Source organism: Apus apus, chromosome 4 (genome assembly GCF_020740795.1).
Source record: "Apus apus isolate bApuApu2 chromosome 4, bApuApu2.pri.cur, whole genome shotgun sequence".
Lineage (NCBI taxonomy): Eukaryota > Metazoa > Chordata > Aves > Apodiformes > Apodidae > Apus > Apus apus.
Genome location: NC_067285.1, coordinates 17,792,104 through 17,813,532, shown reverse-complemented (window position 1 = coordinate 17,813,532; position 21,429 = coordinate 17,792,104). Strand labels below are relative to the sequence as shown.

The following is a 21,429-nucleotide window of genomic DNA, read 5'->3' as shown; positions in this document are numbered from 1 at the left end:
AAACTAAGTGGCCCGCTGAATACTGCATGGGTTTTCAGACAAGATCTGGAAAACAGCAGGCCTTTGCTCAGAGGGGACATTAAACATCCTGTGACACTTTCCATGTGAACAAAGATAAAATGGGAGCATTTCTTACCCTTCCCAAATACTGTCACCAGACAAGGGCTGTCTGGCTCCTGTCTTTCATCCAGGACCTTGCTGCCTTTCAGCGCTGCTATAAAGAGCAAGTGCAAAGCTTTCAGGAGTGCACAAGCACAGCCAGAAGAGAGGATGGCAGGGAGGCCTTTGCTACACTGCTCCCTCCATGGAAAGTTCAAAATCCTTCCATGTAAGGAAGTACACACAATTTGGGTAAGCACAGCAGCTTCAGGTGGCTTATTAATTGGAAAAGACTTCCCCTCCTTCCAGGTGACAGCACTACTTTGTACAGGACAGTGGCATGAAGTGTCTAGGAAAGACTGCTCTCCCCCTTCTTCTGCTCGCTGTGGAGTGAAGCTGTGTGCTGGACAGACACCCCATACCACCTACGCACAGCTTCCCCAGCACACCTACTCCCCTTCCTGCAGTGTGGTAGCTCAGAGCAGCTGTAGAGAAAAGGGGCTACATTTTCCCTACCAACTCTGTGGGTAACAAAAGCTTGTTCTTGAACAAAAAAGTGCATCTCTTACTTTCTTGGTGAGGTGTTTTTTTTTTTTTTCCCCTTTTTTACAGGTCTCTAATGTTTTGGAAAGCTTTTTCCCTGTACTTGGAGTAAACAGTGGCTCACAGTGAGAGATTTTTCTTGCCAAAATGCACTGCTAATATAATTTCAAGAGGTTATATTTGTACTTTGCAACACTGCAAGATAATAGCTCTGAACAAGACTGCCTCTGCATTAAGCACGAGAGACTGGGGATCATAGCTTTGCTCCAAACTTCCTCTGCAAGTCTGGTTGGCAGCATCTCTATGTCAACTCCCATCAGCGATGGGAATGACAGTAGTTATGTATGTTGGCTGCTGATACTTTGACATCTGGGTAAACAACAGGTAATGCTTTCCTCTCTGTGGTGTGGAAAGGTATGGTCAGAGCACTACTGAGCCACATTGTGTATTATATGTGCCAGGAATACACAGAGAGGCAGAAACACTGTTCATACTCTGCTGACCTGGCCATTGGCACTATAACAACTTTAAAACACGCTTTTGGGCTATTTGTTATATAAATTCATATTCAGCATTGAAGTAACACAAACTAGGTATCACAATATGTACAACTTCATTTGGCTCTTTAGAGCAACATTCTAAGACGAATAAAAATACAAAGCTTTGGTTTACATTCATGTTTTACACATTCATGACAGGCTGCTTCTTGTCACTGCTAGAACAGATTTTCTCATGCAAGTTTCAACTGCTGAAACCAGATAACTGATCCTTTGCACTGTTCCATCTCATAGTTTGACAAGCAACACAATATAACTCACTCGTAATGACCATAATCCCTCCAGGGACTATGCATATTCCTCCTCTAGAACTGCTGTAATCACAACACCAAAGGAGTACATTCCCTCACCTGGCGTGCCTGACCAGGAAAAAACAACACATCCAGGAAGAAGCTTGTTTTGGTGCGGTCCCTATGCAAACAAGAATAAAACCTTTACACTCTTTTAAACTTTCAAAATCAGAAAAAACCAAAACAAAACAAAAATTAGCTCTAACACTATGGAATTTAAAGGGTAAGATAAATGCTTTAAAGTTTGGAGGATGGTTAGGTGCTATGGTACAGTTAATGAATGCCCTTCCTGTGCACGTATGTTCTTAAAATACGTTCTTTAATTGAAACTTTATACTTAGTTTTATCAATGGTAAACTGAAACCCCTACTTTCCTCCTTCCTCTGCCCTATTCTTCCACCTCCCTGATACAGGCAGCCAACAGTACAGGATATACCGCAATAGCATGCTCAGAGCAACATTTTTAGATCTGGTCACTAACACTTAGATCTACAACCTTTGGCATCCTATAGCCAAGGGGACACAGCTTCCACAACATCAGTGGAAATTAAGCCAAAACCTTCACAGGTTCCCAGGGTTCCCTCAGTTCTTTCTCTGCAGCTACAGTCAACATCTTGCTGACTTCAAGGCAAGAAGGTAAAGTACTCACCACTTGCCAATGGAGGCTCCTTTCTGAAGGTGAAGGCAAGCTCTATTGCTTACGGACACACAGGGCTTCAGGAGATACTGATGAATTCCTCAAAATACATGGCTGTAAGTGATATATGGAACCTGGGTTAGAAAAAAAAAAAGGGCATGTAATTGTTATTCTGTGTCCATGTTATAGATGTACAGCAGCAATTCCTGGGATGTAAGCCCATCATATGGCATCAGACCAAAAGATTCATTTAACAGCATTGTTTCTAATGACACCCAAAACTAGATGCAGGTACATCTTGCAAAATATTTTGCCTAATGAAGAGTATATGTTTCCAGAATCTTTGGAAATTTTGGCAGAAATACCCTCTCTTCATTCATATAAACTAAGTATAGGCAGATCCATACTTACCATTAGTTGAAAAAGGGGTTGATTCATCTCTTTTTACTGATTAAAAGCACCCACATTTCAAACCTCTTGCCTTGCTGCTGTTTGTATGCATATTCTTTCTGGTCTGTCATTGAAATCCTGGGTCCAAGCACATGCAGTGAGCCTTTTGGACACATTTTGTTGCACGTATTTTACAAAGATTGCAGCTAGCCAGAATTTTCCAGTGCAACAATTTTGCTTGAAGACACAGATTCATCAAAACAAGTGTCCTACGCAAACATGGCTCTAACAAACTTTTGGCTGTGTAAAGGCAGGAGATTAAAGAATAAATAAAATAATCTTATCCAACAAATGTCTTTCTTTTGGCAGCCTGCTAAGCTTCCTGCTAGTAGGCTTTTTTTGGTGGGGGAAAAAAAAAAGGAAATTTTAAAGTGTCTAAAATTCATTTCACACCAGAAGCAAAACTTAATTAAATCTTGGAATTTTTTGCAGCATGGGAATAATAAATTTGAACTAGTTGTACTTGGAAGTGAGCCTTTGCACGCCATTCCAGTCTGTCTTCCATATCCACTTGACTGTGGACCAGAGGCTCAGGCTATTTCATCCCATACAGGAATCAGACACTAAATGCGGCCCATAATGTCACTGTAGTCTGAGGAGAGCTAACCGCTTCCGTGGCTCTACAACTTTGTGTGGCATTATGTTTTTGTTCTCTCTGCTGGATGATGAGTATGGCTTGCTGTTCTCTTCTGTAGAGCTGGTGTTAACAGCTTATCCTGCTCATCATCACCTTGTCTGTACCAACTCCTGGGGAAATTCACAAGCTAAAGTGGGCTGAGCTAGGTTGATAGCCTGAAGGCAGTGCAAGTTGTCTTTATCTGACTTCCCAAAACAACATGAGATACCAAGTAAAAGAAGGTGGAGAGCCACCACTGATTCTCCATACCTCCACATCACAGCAAACCCATCACTTGGCCAGAATTGGCTGTACCTCAGACAAAGTTCCAGCTGGCACTCGCTGACTGCTGGGCATGTCGGGGAGAGCTGCTCACCCATCCCAGGATCTGCCATGCCTCCAGACGTTTCTCTCTCTACCTCACCTGTAAAATGCACAGCTTAACAGCTAGGACTACTTTCAATTGAGTTTTTACTACCTAACTGCTGTAGTTGTATTCCACATGCCAGGGGAAGTGTTTCTTTGCTTTAAACTTTAATATACTCCTTCAAATAAATTATCCTCATTGATAATATCTACAGCAAACATTTACAGAGTTAACAAATGCAGAAACTATTGTCATTCCACACAAAAACAAGCATCAAAGATTCCTGTTTTATTTGTAGATGTACCAGATTATTCCAGGGGCACTTAAGCAACACACAAGCTCACAGGCCCCCTCACACCCCCTTTTTTTTTTTTTTTTTTTTTACTCTGTGTAAAGTGGGGTTGTTTTTCCCATTTGTTTGCTTTTTCCTGAGTTAAGCATCTGTGGTCAGAGACCTAAACCAGAACCAGCTTAAAGTACCTCAGAAACTATCTGCTCTGTGTATCAAGATACCTTGGTAAATATTACAACATTGACTCTCCACAGGCTTGCATTTCAGTATCAGCCTCCCGGTTGCAAAGCTGGACAAACTGCGACCATTCTGGCACTGGGTTCTGTTCCCTCTGGCCACACAGATGTGCTTCATGGGTTCTCAGTGAGGTTTTGTGGGGTTTTTTTATTAGTATGGAGGCTCAGCAGCCCCCTGAAATGAGACACACATTCGTGAGACAGGCTTCCCCAGGCAGCTATGGGGTGCCCAGAGGTGGGCAGAGGTGTGCGGGCACAGCGTGGCTTGCAGCTGTGCCCCCCGCCATGGGTAGCATGCTGGTCTCGGGAGGGGCAGAGGCTAGAATAGGGCTGGCCACCATATCCAGTGGGAAAACCAGCATCAGCACCTGACCCTTCTTTGTGCTGCTGGTACCACTTGGTAGGAAAAAGTTTGAGGCATCATCCCTTCAAGAGCTAACAGCTCAGCACAAACCAACCCACCTTCTCACCAGGTTTTTCTGCTGTAGAAACACCCAGATGCTGTACAAGGTCTGGGGATGTGGCTGTAGGCCTGCAAAGCAAAAAGGACTGCAATCTCACACACGTGCCTGTGCACAGATGGGCTTTCACACAGGCCTGGGTAGAGGCATCCTTCACCCACTCAGGTGATAAATGCACATCTGCATACAGGCTTGGAGCATAAACTTCCCTGCTCGAGACGTGACATTTAAAACAGTAAAGAGACATGGAATGTTAATTATTTATCATTTAATTGCTGTAAATCTAACATTGATAACCTTAGGACGTCTCAAGGCTGAGTAATATTTTACTAATTAAGGTATTTTGCTTGTTTGCTTTTAAAATCAGTTCATTGATGCTTGTGTATTCAGCCTTACTTTCTGAGCCCAGAAGTTCCCATCACTGCGTCATCAGCCGTATACCATGAGCTTCCTATCATGGCAGGATAGGTGGAAAAGGAACTAACTGTAAATTATTTTCCTTCTTCTGGCAGTTCTGCACAGTAAATAAGCTAGCAAAGGAAAAGCCAGTTTTTCTCTTGTGAATAATGAGATTTCAGTCACCAAACTCATTTATCTCCATATATAGGAAAGATAATTTCTGTAACATACCAGTCAGTAGTCAGTGGACTCCACAGCACAGTATTACTAACAGCTCTTCTGCTCCTATAAAGACATCTATAAAGTTCTAAGATACCAGTCCTGGAATTGTAGTAATGTGTATAAAATGAAACAAAAAAAAATTCTCATAATGCTGTGAAGCAGATGCTCACGGAAACCTGAAAAAGAATATTTTACAACCTTTTCAGGTAAGAAATCCAGAACAGGGAGATATGTTGTATGACAGGTTAAAAATGAAGCTCCTAATAGTGGAGAAAAATATTAGAAACTGAAAAAAACTAGTATTCCTGACAGAAGCTAAGTTGACTTTGATGTTTCTTCACATGAATAAAAGGTGATTTTCTTTTTAGGGGTTAGTGACTCTCTTCTTCTGCTTAAATTTTTTTTATCCAATTTCTCATGTGATCAGAACAAAGGGTGGACGGGAGAGAAGACTTATGAAAGTTCAGTTCCTGAATATTTTCTGTCCTACCTGTAAAAGAAAAGCTGTAGTGTGAGATGAGTTATGGACTGCAGCCACCAGCAGAAAGCAGTTTCCCTTGCACCGCTCTTTCCCCTTTGAAGAGGCAAACCACCTCACTGCACAGGCAAATCTGCTGGAGAGAAGACTTCAAACCTCTTATGTTTGAAGAAAAGAGATAACTCACTTTATAAGCTAAAAAAGGAAATTGCTAAAACACTGGGAAATTTGGGAGTGGCTTTGGTTTATTTTGTAAATATTCCTGGATTTTTTTCATGCAGCCTTTTGTAGCCAAGTACAATATGCTGAATGCTAGCTGGGTAACAGCATGCTCCATGCTTAGGACATAGGAACAGCATGTATTTGTTTACTTATTCAAATAACAGTAAGGCTAAGATTGCTCAAAACCCAAAACAATTCTGCTAAAAGGAACTAAAAATTCTTTTAAGTAAATTTAGCATTTTGTGATTCATTTAGCCAGCCAGCTTTGAAAACAGAAAATACATTAGTTCATTTAGCTTTTTGAATATGCATTATTTTACAGTTCCTTTTTATAAACAAAAAGAGTAAAAATATTTTTTAAATACAAGAGTGTTCTCATTATTCAAATCAATTCCAATGATAATTTTTTATTTCAATCTCCAGGTGAAGCCTGTGCTGCTCATACAAGCTTCTCATAGCTTCAGTTGTCTTGCACATGTTGTACTACTGCATTTCAAAATGTAGACGTTCACAGACCACATTTACTGTGCTGCCTCAGTTGCTTGCTGGGCTGAGTATGGAAGCAATTAGGACATTGATGGGGTAATGCCAGTGGAAGGACAGAGGGGGCCAATTCAGTGGAGTAGATAAATATACTATCTCAACACAGTATTACACATCTGCCAGTAAGCAATGATTTACTGATTTACACAAGAATACTTCGATTGCAGAGTCTCAACTGATGAAACTGTTATAAAAGCTTGTAGGAAAAACCATTTTGATCTGCACATTTTTCCTATGGGCTTGAGGCACTAACTTCCACATCCTTATCAGCACACACATACCCATTTCCTCAGGGTAGCACTGGGAGCTCAACTTCTAAAAACCAAAACCAGCTACTTTGTGCAACTGGTTAACACATACAGATGCAAAAAAACCCCACAACCAAACAAAAAAACCCAAACAAACAAAAACCACAAAAAACAACAAAAAACTCCAAAAAACCCACAAACAACAGCAACTAAAAAAAAACCAACTCCAAGCAAGTCTCAACATACCAGCAGCCACACCATCCTCTTGCTTGAAGCACTGTCTTCTCTGTTGTGACAATCTGCTGCATTATCAAACCAGTGGCTGTTCTTGATGAGGCTCTGTCTTGCTCTAAGCATTTTTCCTCAGTGCTTTCAAGGCAGCAGAGAGTATGTATTCCCTCACAAGGGAAGGTTCCTCTCACGTAAGAACTTCAACCAAAAAGCATGACACTTGAAAAAAAATAAAATTCTAACATATTATGAAAGTGGTAACATGGTCAGCTGAGTCCACAGCCTCATGGATGGATTTAATAGACATCCCAGTAAGAGGGATAAACTCAATTCTGTACACACATTGCCAAGACTGCTTTGGTACATTGTAGCATTTGTTAAAGGGTAACTTCTGCTATGTACTGGACACAACATTTGTATTTGCTCACACTTTTAAGTTGGTAGAGAGATGAATGGATCATCCATCCAGAGAGTTAGAAAACAGTGAAGTTGTCAACTTGGAATGGCACTTCTGAAGCTGGAAGTGCTCTGTCTGTCACGACAAAATAAGCAAGACCAGGGAGTGACACAGTGCTGTTTTAAGTGTAACACGATGCCATTTCAGGCTGTCTGCCCTCCTTCATTGCCTTAAAACACACCTTTCATAGCTGCATCTACAGCTTAGAAATAACCATGCAGGATGAAAAGAAAGCACTTTGCTCTGGGAACTCTGCTGGCCACATCATCCTGCCTTTTGCCATCATCTCAGGATTTGCCTCAGGGCAAGGCAGCAGCAGGAGGCTGCTGACCCGCTGCTGCAACCTGCTGCTTTGTGCAGCTGCTCACTACAGAGCAAGTTGCTGAAGGCCAGCAGAAAAAAAAAAAAGCTGTGCTCCTGCCAACACAAACTGGTTTTGATATAAAAAAATAAAAAAACCATCCAGATGCCAGGACGTTCCCCAATGCGCGTTTCATGTACTGACACAAGCAAGCTTGAGACAAGGCTGCTGCCTGCACTATAGAGCACATCTGCATACAGAATAGTGACCTAAGGCTTCAGCACAGGTCTCTCCGGGAACTTTACACCAGGGAGCTCGACCTGAGCAGTAACCCTTAACTTGTTTAGCTCATGACCATGCAGCTGCACCCATCTTCACCTCTGAACTGGGACAAGACACTGCCTGCCCTTCTGTCAGTCTAACCTCCCCATCTCTTCACTGGCTGCACTAACAAAGAGCTAGTTTACTGCTAACCCTGGTGTGCCCTTCCCACTTGCTCCATGTCACTGTCAGAAACCTCTGAAGATAGTGCTGCCATGTCCCTTTCCCAGGCTCAGCAGCTTCCCATCTTGTAATCCTCAGCTTTTCTTACTCAATTCTCTTCCATGTCTCCAAGTGGCAGTAACTAGTCTTGCTTGAGGTGAATTTCAGTTGACAGGTTCTAACTTTTACAATTAGAACGACAGTTTGTATTTTGCTTCTTTTTGTTGAGATTTTTTGGGGGGAGGCAGTAGTGGGAGGTTTGAATAACATATTCTTATTGCACAGTCCCTACATTTTTTTTCTCTCCAGACACACTAATAACTGTGCAACTCGTAAGTTCCAATCAGCACCAGGATTACTTAGAGAACCAAAATCTAGTTTTTTTAGATTGAAACAAGCATTTATTTTTCAGGACATCCTAGAGATCAGATGTCCTCTACCTCCCAGGCACTGAGAGGTAGCAAGACACAAAACAGACTGTAGTCTTTTTCATAGCCTGTATATCATTTAACCTCAAACTCAAAGACACCTTGTACTTTTAAAAACAGATCCCAGTAGAACTCATCCAACTGGAAACAATCATGTATGTTTATTTTGTCACCAGTTCAACCCCATATGGTTTTCCCCATCTCTAAAATTCTGCTGTGTCCTGCCAAAAATCACTTGCAAGTATCTTGTGACAGTCTAAAAGGAACATAAGTGCTGATAACAGTGAAAAACCAGGACATCTTTGCTGAGGTTGGAATGCACTGCAAACACCCCACTTGTCCTAGAAGTCAGATTCCTGTACTGCCCCCTCCCCCCCCCATTACACCCCATGCTAGCCTCCATTAAATCCAATGAAATAAATACTCCTAGTCATGTCGCACTCTTCAGCCAGCATCAGCAACTTTCCCCCAACAATTTAGTCCAAAAACTTAAAACACTGACACTTCTTCCTATGGGGCGTAATTAGACTTTTTGCCAAAATCATTAAAATTGGGGTTCCTCACTAAGGGGAGAGGATGAGGAGAGTAGTACGTTTCTCAACAAGAAGAAATGTTCAAGTTCAAAAGCAGCAGACCTTGGCACAAGCCATAAAATTGAGAGCAAGGAATCCCACTCATTCTGCTCCAACGTACCCTAATAATTACCTTAGCAAATTTCAGAAGTTAGATGAACATAGACTAGACAATTAAGAGATTTCATCAATGTATACCAAAACTAGGCTTTGAATACACACTAATTCTGCAAGCTGATCTTCCTGAGGGAAGTCTGCTCCTTCACCCTCACCATTCCCAAAAAGATGCAAGGATCTGGGTATTTCTAGGTTCTCAAAAAAAAAAAACTCTCAGTGTAACAGAGCTTTGCTTGCTCCAAGTTCCAGTTTGTCCCAGTTATAGTAAAAGTTCATCTATGCAGTCAAGTAGGTTTGCTTTCAGACTGTTTAGATACCTCTGGGTGATGAAGTGGGGCAAAGAACCTTCCCATCAGATTACTGTAGACAGCAACTGGGTACAAAAAGCAATCAGAAAAATTCAAGACAACAGTGATGCTCTTAGGACAGCCCCAAATGCTTCCCTACTGAAACACTGCTAGAAATTAAATCACTGTCATTTGTCCATGACCTCAATTATGAAGGAGGTACATCAGAGGAAAACAAAAGTTGGGCAAAGCCTAAAAGTAAAGAAGCATATTACAGTAGTAACAGATTCATATGATGGTACACTGGCAGGGAAGGAGAGACTCCTGTAATTTCTCCTACCTAGTGACTTCTCATCACTCTATAACCTACAAATTTACTTTGCTAATTATTTTTCTCAACCAAATGTACTAATTTGTTCAGTATACACTTCAGAGTAATTTTTCCTGTCTTTTAACTACATCAACTGACCTATTGAGCATTTTAAATTTCAAATCTATATTCTGAAGTTAAAGTATTGTTTTGTGCTTCTCTTAGAACTGCTGTGATCAACTTACCTGGCAGTCCCTAGAATCTTATAGCTAACATTAGGGCTACCAGAACTGTTCTTTCCCCATTCAACCATACAGCCTGAACTTGTGCACCTTGCATAGTCCATATGTATCTTCCTGAATGACTTGCTGGGGTTTCAATTATTTTTTTTCTTTTTTTGAGGATTACAGGATTTTAATTTTTAAAGAAGTGCCATTTCATATTTACTTAACATTATATTCTTCCTTCACATAGCTATAAATGCTAAGAATGCAAGAACAGAGATATTCCAATAAATTCCCTTCAGTACTGGAACAGAGAAAAAGATGCAATCCTTCTCTGAAACAAAGCAAACCGACCTCACAAATTGTCCCAAGCACCACTGCTTTAGCAAAGCACATTTACATGTATGATGTTATGCTTCCCTCTACTGTTTATCATAAGAAGTGCAAATACCTGTTACTCTGAAGTCTTCATGAAAAAAAACTACATACGAACCAATTTCTTGTTGCAGGCAAAATTTAGCAAACAAGCTTAATGAAAGTTTCATTTTTTTCACGAAAAAAATAGAGCCACTGAGCAGAACTATACCCACTTACCTCCAGCTCAACATTACATGACATTATAACAAGCTAATTGTCTCGTGCTGTAGTTTACTCTTTGAAAAAATCAACTTCAAGCAGGCAAAAAGCTTCCAAGACCAAGGCAATGTAAGGAAGATCAAAAAACCACCAAGAACCAAAGAATTATAACTAGTCACGTGCATCACAAAATAGTGTTATGTACTTCACAACACTGATTTCAAGAAATGAATTCCACGTACACGTTAAAACCGTCAAAACAGCAGTGGTCTTTATTTCCATCAGACAAGTTGACACTTCTGTTAATTTATTTCAACATCTGTGAGATACGGAAATTGATGACTATTAAAAAAGTGAAATAAGCCCCCTTCCAAAAATACCTGTGTCTGAATTTCCTGAACATTTATGTCCCTCTGATAAGTCCTTTACATTACATGACATCACACAGTTTTGCAAGACAAAATAATTTATGGACTGGTTTTCTGCCTCTGATTTGTGAGCCTTCATGGTGTCTAAGAAAAGCAAGTTTATACATGCTAGACAGCAACCTAAGTACACACTTCAAATGGGTTTCAATTACAAAGATAAAAAAGAACCTGGAGAGGTTCACAAAACAAAAAATGGTAGAAAATAATGTATTGGAATGAACATTCAAACCTTAGTGTCCTGGAGGGAAAGTTAACATTAGCTTGAAACAAAAAATAAATTATTCATTATTTTTCTAATTTTAGAAACTGGGCTTTGAATAATGCATTCATTCGTTGTTTTCAATTAAGTTAAAGTTAAAAAATTGCAGACTACAGAAAAGTCTTTAAATAAATGAAAACAATCTTCTCTCCTTGTCAGCTAAAGCCAAATACGTACCGTATCAATAACATCTGTACTACAGAACTTTTCAAGTAGATCAAAGATTTCAACAGAAACATGATTTTATTTTACTGTCAAGCCAATAATTAAATTTTAGTTTGGATCTTGTTTAAAATGTTTAAATATAGCGGAGAATTAGTCCTGCAAAACCAGTTAGTAGTCTGTGCCTTTTGCCAGTCATGACAACTGAAAAACTACAATCTTAAACTCCCTGCACCTACCAAGTTTTCTCAGTCTTGTCAAGAAACTCGTGCAGCCACAGAAAGCTTGTAATTTATATATTTTTTTTTTCAGGGGGGCAGGGAAATGTTAAATCGAAGTGTCTCATCTAATGAGGAAAGGAAAGGCAAAAAAATCAATTACTAGTTTTCACATCAAAATGCATCAGCTTTGTAGTTTCATTTGAAACCAAGAACAAATCATGAAACGTCATGAAAATAAGATAAAAAATATCTCCTAGAGTGATTACTAAATGAAGTTAAAATTACCACACTAATCAGTAAACCCCAGAAGAAAAGCAGATGCTTCATATCACAGGTCCTATATTAAACAGTATCCACTTTTTAAAATAAATCCATAAAATCTGTATGTTTGGCCACTTTGCACATTTTTCCCCTAAAAAATACAGTGTACAGAAACAAAAAAATCTTGTTATTCCCAGTATGAATTCTGAAGTATAAGCTCAAAACCCAGAAGTTAAGATCAGCTAAAAGGATTTTAAATTATTTACAAATCCAGCAGGTAGAACTACCATAATGGCTTCATTTCCATCCTTGTAGTGTCTTTCAATCTTATCCAGCAGCATCTGCAGTAGGAATCTCTTCAGACAGCTTCATCACTGATCATCTGTCATTTTAAGCAATTCTAGAAGAGCTCCAACAGCTCCAAAATAACCCTTTGAACAAGGCAAAACCAAAAGCAAACAAATCAAATTTCAAAATGAGACATAAGCATGGGCACATAGTCTTCAGTTCTTTTAAGGCAATTAAAAGACTCTTCTTATGAGATCAGCTGTGCTGTATCTGAATTTTAATTCAATATGACCTTTTTTAGGTCCAAGAAAGGGCCTATTAAAAGAACTCTTACACAATTCTCCAAAACTGTCAAAAAAGAAATTACAAAACCACTATAATGACGCTGTATTGAGGCAGGGCAGTTTCCATTACGAACACATCCATCTGACAGTCACCTCAACATTATCCTTATAAAATTCTAGTTGAGGTTCATATACCAGCTGACTCAAGTGAACATTGTTGGTACTGGGGTCAAAATAAAAAATAAGATACGTGCAACATCTAGTAACAAATACAAGATTAGTAATCAAGCCAGGGAATTAACAAGAGGTATTTCCAAAATAATTTGGAATCAAATTATATTTATGCAAAACTTAGATTCTGCATTCACTTCAAAGCAATGGCACTGAAATTCTCCTTTTTAACTTCACCAAGTCAAGAATGACAAAGTTTTTTGTACTTACAAACAGAAGTTTGTATTTCCTTATACATTTTCTTACCTCATGTTCCAAAAACAGAGCTTTCAGTTGTCCCTTGGACCAATAATCCATAGCATATGCTAGCACCTTCATAGAAATCATATTAATTCTGAGAAAGTTGCCAACAAATACAACCTTGTCAATGTTCTGTAAAATGGAAAAGCAGACCAGCAAAAATTATATTCAGCTACATTATTTGGCTCATCTAACATGTACTTCTGTCACCACTATAAAGTTAAATGGGAGTTCTGGTTTATATTTAAATTTTCTAGACTGAAAAGTCAAACAAGTAATTGCAGTTACCGACTGCTAAGTAGAGGTGTTGCAAGATGAAAAAAGTTTTACTCCAAAAAAGCAAGAGGCTGATACCACAGATGGTGAATATTTGTTTAAAAACCCAGAACCTTCTCAACATGAGCAGGATTATGAGTGTTTTGTTAGTTTGGTTTTGTTGTTTGGTGAGGATTTTTTCAATTGTTTACGGCACAGCCGCCTTGAAAACATCTTTGCCCCCTAAGATCACTATGTTTATTAACTCCAGATGGAGAACCTCTGAAGTGTATCTGAGAAGGATTATATTAGATGGGGAAAAGAACCTTTCGTTGTCTATCATCTGGGCTGCAGTTTCATTTTCAGAAAGCAAGGAAAACATGGCCAACAACATACTTGACATGTATTGCATTCCTGTTTCAAAGCTCACTTGAAGTTAGTTGTCATACAGAAGGCTCAAGGTTTTTGAACAATGACCCCTACGCTGTCAGAAAGAAAGCCACACACTATCCCACTTGTATGCACATCCATACATGTAAGCAACAGTTCTGGTGCTTGATCAGTGCCCATAACTATCTTGCCAAGCCCAGATTTGTCTGTTATAAACAAAAACGCACTCGCAGTTTGAATTGATGTATCATATGATGTTCACCATACACTCGAATTGGTCTAGAAGATTCCGTAGGAGGCGAAATCATGGAGACATATGCTTTTACAGGAGTCTTGAATGAGCCCTAGATATGCATCTTCAGGAGTCCTCTGCTGAAAACTACCAGCAAAAATCTGCATAGAGGCTAGAATTACCAAGTATTACTTTACATTCACACAACTTTATAAAGCCCAACACTTGGTTCTGCAGCAATCACTTGGCTACAGACCAGTTTTGTCACGTCCAGTACTGTGCATGTGACACACCACAGAGAACATCCTCACTTCAGTGCTCAGTACTGGAAAGTGCTGATACCCAGATGCAACAATTAATTTACCCAGTCTCCAATGACCAAGTTACATGTCTGATTGTCATCAACACAAACTTTAGTATAAACCTGAATTATTTAAATAAACTACCCCCTAGGATGCTGCAATCACATCAGCATGTGTTCATACTCAATCCTAGAAACTTTTATGGCTGAAAAGAACTTCTCAGATTTCAAAAGGCTGCTATGGCCAAGAGCACTTTGCATTCTCTGACAAGGCAGTTTTGTCTCTGACAAAGGAAGGACAAACATGCAACTAATTTCCTGTAATGCAATACCATCAAATTGATTGGAACCTACATTTGAAATTTATTTTAATGAATATTTTTTTTCTGAATATATGCACAAAGCTACTGTTACCAGAAAGTCAAGCAAGCAGTACCTAATAGCACAAAAAAATCTCTGGAAATTTGAAATCTAAAAATACTAGCTTCATCTACTAGAACAGCAGAGTGTATATCAGCATGCAATCTTCATATCAATTTTATTTTCCAGCATTCTTTGACTTGACAGGGCTAAAGATGTAAAGTTTCTCAGGTTTTTGAAATGAACTCAAAACAGCTTCAACATTTTTCAGGAGTCACAAAAGAAATACATACTACTTTTATCTCTTAAGGGATTCTTGCCAATTTACTATGAAATTGTTCACTGCTGAAAGATCCAAAGCTGAAAGACAGAAACCTTAAACTAATGAAAGAATGATGATGAAATGCTTAAGCTAACCAAATTGCAATATCCTGGGAAAAAACATGCACTCTTTCATTCTGTGGGGTCTTACTAAATTGTTCAACTACTCTGTGAAAAAAAGCTACAGTACAGCTTCAATACAGTATATATACACACACATATTTGCCAGTATCATTGAAAAAGGGGATCTATATTGAAGATGCCATTTTAAAAGTTTGCGTATTTTTTGCATGAAGCCTCATTCAGATGAAACTTAGATGTTCTGCTAGTAAGTATAAACCAGGGAGATTGGTTTCCTCTATACAGTTCTGCTTTGCCTAGGACAGAATTGTTTCAAATGATGTGTAGCCAAGTGGTTCCAGACTATGGAATTTTTCTGCCCCGCTGCCAAATTTATGCAAGTAAACTTTGCTTTGAAGTTCTGCAGACAGAGTATTGAACTTATTCCCCAGCCTTATTTTTTTTCCTTCACATATGCAAGTAATTTTCAACACAATATTAAAGATGCAATAATTAAAAAAGACCTTATCACAATTCATGCTTCAAGGCAGAAATTGATTTGGTCAGAGAACTGAGAAGTGAGCTTCACCATAACCATAATCTAATACATACAAACTGCAGAAAAGAGTATATCATAACCAACTGCTTTTTAAGCTCTTACTTAGGCATTTCATTCATCAAGCTTGGTGGGATTCAGAGCTCTATCTCCCAAAGGCAATTTATGTGTCTAGATTATTTAGCAGAATGATACCACGACTTTTTCTTTTCCAAAAGCAAGCTATCTGGAAATGTGCTTACTTTCAATGATACATCACAGCTGAATTTTTTTTTTTTTAATAATATGTAAAGCTACCAAATTAAGTTTTCATCCTCTAAAGCAACAAAATAATTTAGATCAAGTTTTGGAGAAATTCTACTTTGACATTTTCTGTGAAATGAATAATACTTAACACATCAATCCATGTTCCTCCACAAAATACTATGGATCATGTCCAGTTTTTAAGCACACCTGCCCACAAAACAAAGATATTAGGAACTTCTTCACAACAACTCTGAAGCATTAGCTTAATTAGTAGCCTACTTCCTCCTCTGAATGCATCACATGTGGCTCCCTGCTGCAACTCTCCATGCTTTGATAGCCCTGTACAATGCTGCTTGAACTCCATGCCACAAGGCAACACTGTAAAGAAGCTGAAAGCAAAGAGAACACTGAAAGAGAATCACCCTGACTGGAAGAGTCAAATTGCCAAAAAAATAATGTCTGTAACCACTTTTCATGATGAAGTGAAGTTATCAGTGGCCTTTGATGGGAGGTACATTAAGACTTGTGCTGTTCAACATTTTTAAAGTGCTCTAGAGAGGGATATTGGTAACAAACATAACATTTATTGGCATAGAAAGTTATTCAGGAGAGTCAGAGTGAAAAATGTACAGCATAGCAATGCTGAAGAGACTTATACCCAGTACTGAGGGACAAAATGAAGTTTACATTAAAAAAGTAAAATGACAAATGGAAGGGGGAAGAGGCAGAGACTTCAGTATTCAGACACAATGATGGGCTCCAAATTACCCACCACCACTCAATAAAGAGTGTGGAGAGACTACGGATGGTTTCTTAAAAAGATGAGCTCCATGCTCACAAAAATAAAATATTAAAAACTGTTATTAAAGGAAGTGAGAACACAAAATGTATCAATATGCCATCACATAAATTAATTGTGCAACCACACCTTTAATACTGCCTGAAAACCTGATCGTTCAATCTCAAAATTAAAACCCTAAAAAGATTAAAAAGAAAATGAAACAGTGGACAAGAGACAGAGTGTCTTCTGTGGGAGAAGAGACTAAGAATCAGCACCTCCTGTCTTGGAAAGACCAAGAGGGAGATGTGTTAAAGGTTTTTGGGCTGTGTGGGTGTGTTGTTGACTAAAGAAATAAAACACTTCTAACCATAGGATGCTGTGGAGCTAAAAATATCTATGTATTAAAAAAATATTCAATAAATTCATTGAGAGCAGATAAAAGAGATTAGTTACTATGTAACAGTAAGGGATGCAATTTGCAGCTCAAAACAAATGCCTAAATGTTTGGGTTTATGATTGTGTTTTGTTTTGGTTTTTTAAACAGCTGGAAGCAGGAAAGGTGTATGAATGGAACAATCCATTCATAGACATCATGCCTACAGAAAAGAAAGCAACATGCATCTGACAGAAGTTTAAGGTGGGATAATAGAACTGTATTTTTCTTATCTCTGACACAATACAATGGATCTTGTATCTATCAAAATATTTAACAATACCCATTTGAACTCATTATGCTATGGAAACAAGCCAAGCAAAATACTATTTAAAGAAAATATGTCATGGTATAGAAAGATCTCTTAACTACAAGGTAATGAGAGCATTAATTTGGATTACAAAGGTATTAATATCTATATATTACAGCTTGAGAGCAACTGAACAGCTCTAAGCAGCAAGGAGATCTTTAGAGTCAACTTTTCTCCCCTACCTTTAAAGTACCTTACACCTTGTACTGAAGTATGCACATAACACAAATCACAAAAGTTAGGACACCACATTAAATGTGTATTTATCAAGGCCAGTTACACACCTCCTATACCTGAAATTTGCATTTTAGTCTTCTGATAATTATGTAATTATGTTGTTTATACAGATTTTAAGCTCATAGTAAATATGCTATCTTACCTCATTCAATGCACACATGCGAGCAATAGAACCTATGTTGTTGGTGATGGTGACCAAAGTAGCTCTGGCCAAGTCCTCTTTACTGATGGAATCTCTCTTTTCTTTACTCATCATATGACCAAAGCTGTGTGAGAAAGATTATTCCTTTTAATATATTATTTAGGAGTGCTGAAAGCCCTTAGAAATGTTATCATTTAATAAGCTTTGCTTGGATTTGATATCCATTGATTTGGGACAGATTTGAAATGTGAAAAGGGATCTCACTGGCAAGGCAGAAAATGAGCAAAGTCACTTCTTCTAAAATAACTGTAATTCAAATGGAATAAACTGCATCAATCATTGCTTATACCTGCTTGAAAAAAAAAAAAAAAAAGAGCAAGAAGTAGGTGAGAGATCTAAGGACAAACCACATGATACAGGTTGACACTTCCACATGGATATAGTGCATAGTCCAGGGATTACGCACTCTGTTCAGCATGCACAACAAGTTTCCCAAGGAACTCCTTAAAAACAGCTCGATTAACACATACCTTGAGGCTACAGCAGACCCTTGAAGGCCAAACCGCTCATAGTCTCCTCCATAAATATCTTTCACCAGCTTATCCACATTGGTGCTGTCTCCTTTTGCAGCCATTTCTAGTGCTTCTTCAAACGTCTCACAGCCAGTCAGCAGACAACACAGGCCCAGGAATGTTCCTCCTCCAAGACTAGAAAAGCACAGCTCCTTCAGACCAGCAGCTTGAACCAGCCTTTACCACAGCTCTTCAATCTTCTGTTTGCAACATGGTCTACACATAGCTACCAACTCCTCCCTCAGAGAAGACAAAGACCCCAAATTGAGTTTCTATATAACACAGGTGTCACCCAGTGTAGTTTTAACTGAACTACTCGTAGTATTTAAACAGGAGAAATGACGCTAAATAAAGGGTTAGGTGACAATAAGGTCCACTCCAACTCTGCAGATGGCAGATTGCTATTTGTAGCACTCTAGCAAGTTTTCCTTGTGCAAGAATAATTAGCCAGCAGATCACTTAAATCAGTGATGAAAGAATAAACGGCAATCAAAGCTAAATATCTATGCAGGGGCGGGCAGCCAAGACAGATCTTGTCCCCTAGCCAGTGGCAGGAAGTCATCTGGTTGGTTTGAGTTTAAAGGGAGGCTAGCATCAGCCTGGAATGTTTCAATCCTGCAAAGAACTCTGAGCAAGGAGCAGTCACTTGCACATGCTCAAGTACAATATTTACTGACTATATACAGAACTTCCTCGTTCTTTTTCAACCCTTGAGAAAGTTAGCTTATTTGTACTGATTGCAGTCACACCAACTGGAGCCACTGAAAACCAGAGGATCAGTGAGAAACCACACTTGCTCTTGACAAAAAAGCCCAGGAGTTCAGATAGGAACATCATTTAGTCAGTCTTTTGGACTATTAGGCAAGTTTTTCAGAACACATCTAGTAGCACTGCAATACATTCAGTATCTAAACAGTAGGAAGCTCTGCACATCAGCCACAAGACAGCACTGATTTTATCATCTGTAACAAGTCAACAACCCTTCGCAATCATGTTTTCCTTTTGTAGTGGAAAGGATCAGAAGCACATCTACAAATATCAAAAGGGCTATGCTTGAAAAACAACCAATAGCTCTAAAGTTGAAAGGATCAATTATTTCCCTGATGTAGATTGCCTCTCTGAAGGAATCCCAGCATATTTCCAGCCTTGTTACTGGTGAGCTTCTAAAATAAATAGGAAGACAAGCACAATTTGGTGCTGCACTTATTAGTCACATTCTGCTTCTGTTAAATTATTAAGAAGAATCACAGAATTAAAAGAACATAGAATTAAGTTTACCTGGATCCTGTGACTCTCTTATAGTTGTCCTTAGAATACACAGCTAGGATGCTGACCCCTGAGCCTATGTTAACAAGCAGCATAGGATATGGATTATCAAGGCAGTAAGGCTTTTTCTGGCACTGTTCAGGATCTGTAGGGCTTTCAAAGTAATAGCACTCTGGCTGGCCATTGAAACCAACAGAATCAACATAAAGGAGGCCCTGGATCAAACAGTCCAACTCATCCAGTTTATGAAGTTGTAGATCAGCAATCTGGAAAAGAACAACAAGAAATTAATAAACAAACATTTCTTAGTATAATACAACACTGAGAAGGACAATAGGCTCCACTGAAGTACTTCGATCACTTTAATAGTAACACATTATCCTATTTAAACAGTACAAAGATCTGTCTAAGCATGAGGTCTGAAATAAAGTTTCCTGTCTGCCTGACAACAAGTACCTCCCAAAACAATGATGTGCTGCACAGTAATGTCATTTAGTTCCTTAGCCTTTGAGATATTCCCTGCTCTGAAAGGAGGAAACATTTTTCCCCCCTCAGTATTCTGAAGCAATACATTTCTTCCCCCTCATCCCCATCTCAAGAGGAGCTGCATTCTGCAGCTTTTGGGCAGTATCTGACACTTACTTGCACAGCAGCGCTCTTCAGGATGCAAAATGCTTTAACTCATCATCCAACTACATTTCCTAGCAATTTAATGCATTTTTTAATACAAGAATTAAGATGAAGAAACTTCAGTTAAAGAAAAAGATAAAGCCTTACAAAGTACATATACATGTTAATATGCATTAAAAGTGCAGTGGATTATGCTTAAGATCCGCAATTTTTTTAGTATATATCTATGTATATGTCACCAGTAATCTGAGAGAGCTATTTCTTTAAATTACAATGAGCACTGTAAACCCCTAATGAAAAATAAGCACTGTTTAGTGAAAAAAATATATATAAAAATATTGTCAGGCCTTTGCCCACAGAAAACTATTCATATAAATATAATTGTAACAGAAGGCAGAAAATTATAAAAGCTTAAATAGGACATTCCCTCTGGGATCTCACAGGTCACCCATGACTGTACTTAAACAGACGTGTATACTTGCCATAGCATTCTGTTTACTAGAATTAGAAATTACATCCCTTTCTCAAAATAGGATACTGTAACAATCTGTAGAAAGTCTCCTTCCAAATGACACTAAGCTTAGACTTGTATTAGGGAGAAGTTGCCCATCCAACTGTTCGTTTCCATCCTCACACCTGCAAAGTAGGTCTCGCCTAACTCCACTTTCCAGCAGAAAAAGCAACAGACAAAAGGGAGTTATGCAGCACAGATCTGGTTCTCAAACACTTGCATATTGCAGGATATTTTTATAACAGGTACTGGATAAGATGTAACTACTTCCTATTTTTAATTCTAGAAGCTGCATTAAGTCACTGTAAAAGGGAAAGACATTTCTGTGAAATAAGCATGGTTAACAGGTTACATTCTTTTGAGCTATTTAAGTCTCTTAAGTTTTTCTATACTTGTACATAGCTCTGACTTGCCTTAACTGAAAATGATTCTACTCATTGGTTCTGGCCTTTTGTCATACTTGCTAGTCCTCAAATCCTGGAACCATAGGAAAAAAAAAAAAAAAAGAAAAAAAAAAAAGACAAAACACCCCAAACCAGCAGTTTAAGACCTCAAAATATATCCTATTATTCACAGTACAGAGACAGGTGCACATAATTTCTTCTTGTTTCAGTATTTACTCCTGTAACTTTCACATGCCCTTCATATTTGTTTTCTTGCCTACCACATGACTACACAAATTACAATTACAGAAACACAGCATAAAAGATTTGAACCGTTTAGCCAGCAAATAAAAAGAATAAACACAGATTGGGAAAAAAGGTTTTTAAAGAAACATTACAAAAATCTTAAGGCTACTCTGCAAA

At 38.6% G+C, this 21,429-nt stretch overlaps 2 protein-coding genes across 10 annotated transcripts in view; both read right to left on the bottom strand.

Annotated features, from left to right (window-relative positions):
* Positions 1-3,899, bottom strand: part of SLC16A12 (solute carrier family 16 member 12) — a 29,497-nt gene extending 25,598 nt beyond the window's left edge. For 2 of the 4 annotated variants that reach the window (XM_051618451.1, XM_051618450.1), the window contains exons 1-3: positions 3,508-3,898; positions 2,139-2,260; positions 1,550-1,610 (exon numbers count right to left, since the gene is read on the bottom strand). The gene's annotated coding sequence lies outside the window, so the exon portion shown is untranslated. Of the gene's footprint in view, positions 1-1,549; positions 1,611-2,138; positions 2,551-3,507 lie in introns of those variants that run through there. The other 2 variants (XM_051618445.1, XM_051618446.1) reach the window with 2 other exon arrangements.
* A 6,996-nt stretch (positions 3,900-10,895) lies between these two features.
* The window catches only part of PANK1 (pantothenate kinase 1), a 33,428-nt gene continuing 22,894 nt past the window's right edge, over positions 10,896-21,429 (bottom strand). For all 6 annotated transcript variants that reach the window (XM_051617272.1, XM_051617274.1, XM_051617275.1 and 3 more), the window contains 5 exons: positions 19,495-19,748; positions 18,175-18,351; positions 17,645-17,768; positions 13,027-13,152; positions 10,896-12,408 (listed from right to left, as the gene is read on the bottom strand). In XM_051617272.1, coding sequence (XP_051473232.1) covers positions 12,349-12,408; positions 13,027-13,152; positions 17,645-17,768; positions 18,175-18,351; positions 19,495-19,748 — 741 coding nt within the window. In that variant the 3' untranslated portion in view covers positions 10,896-12,348. The remainder of the gene's footprint in view (positions 12,409-13,026; positions 13,153-17,644; positions 17,769-18,174; positions 18,352-19,494; positions 19,749-21,429) is intronic.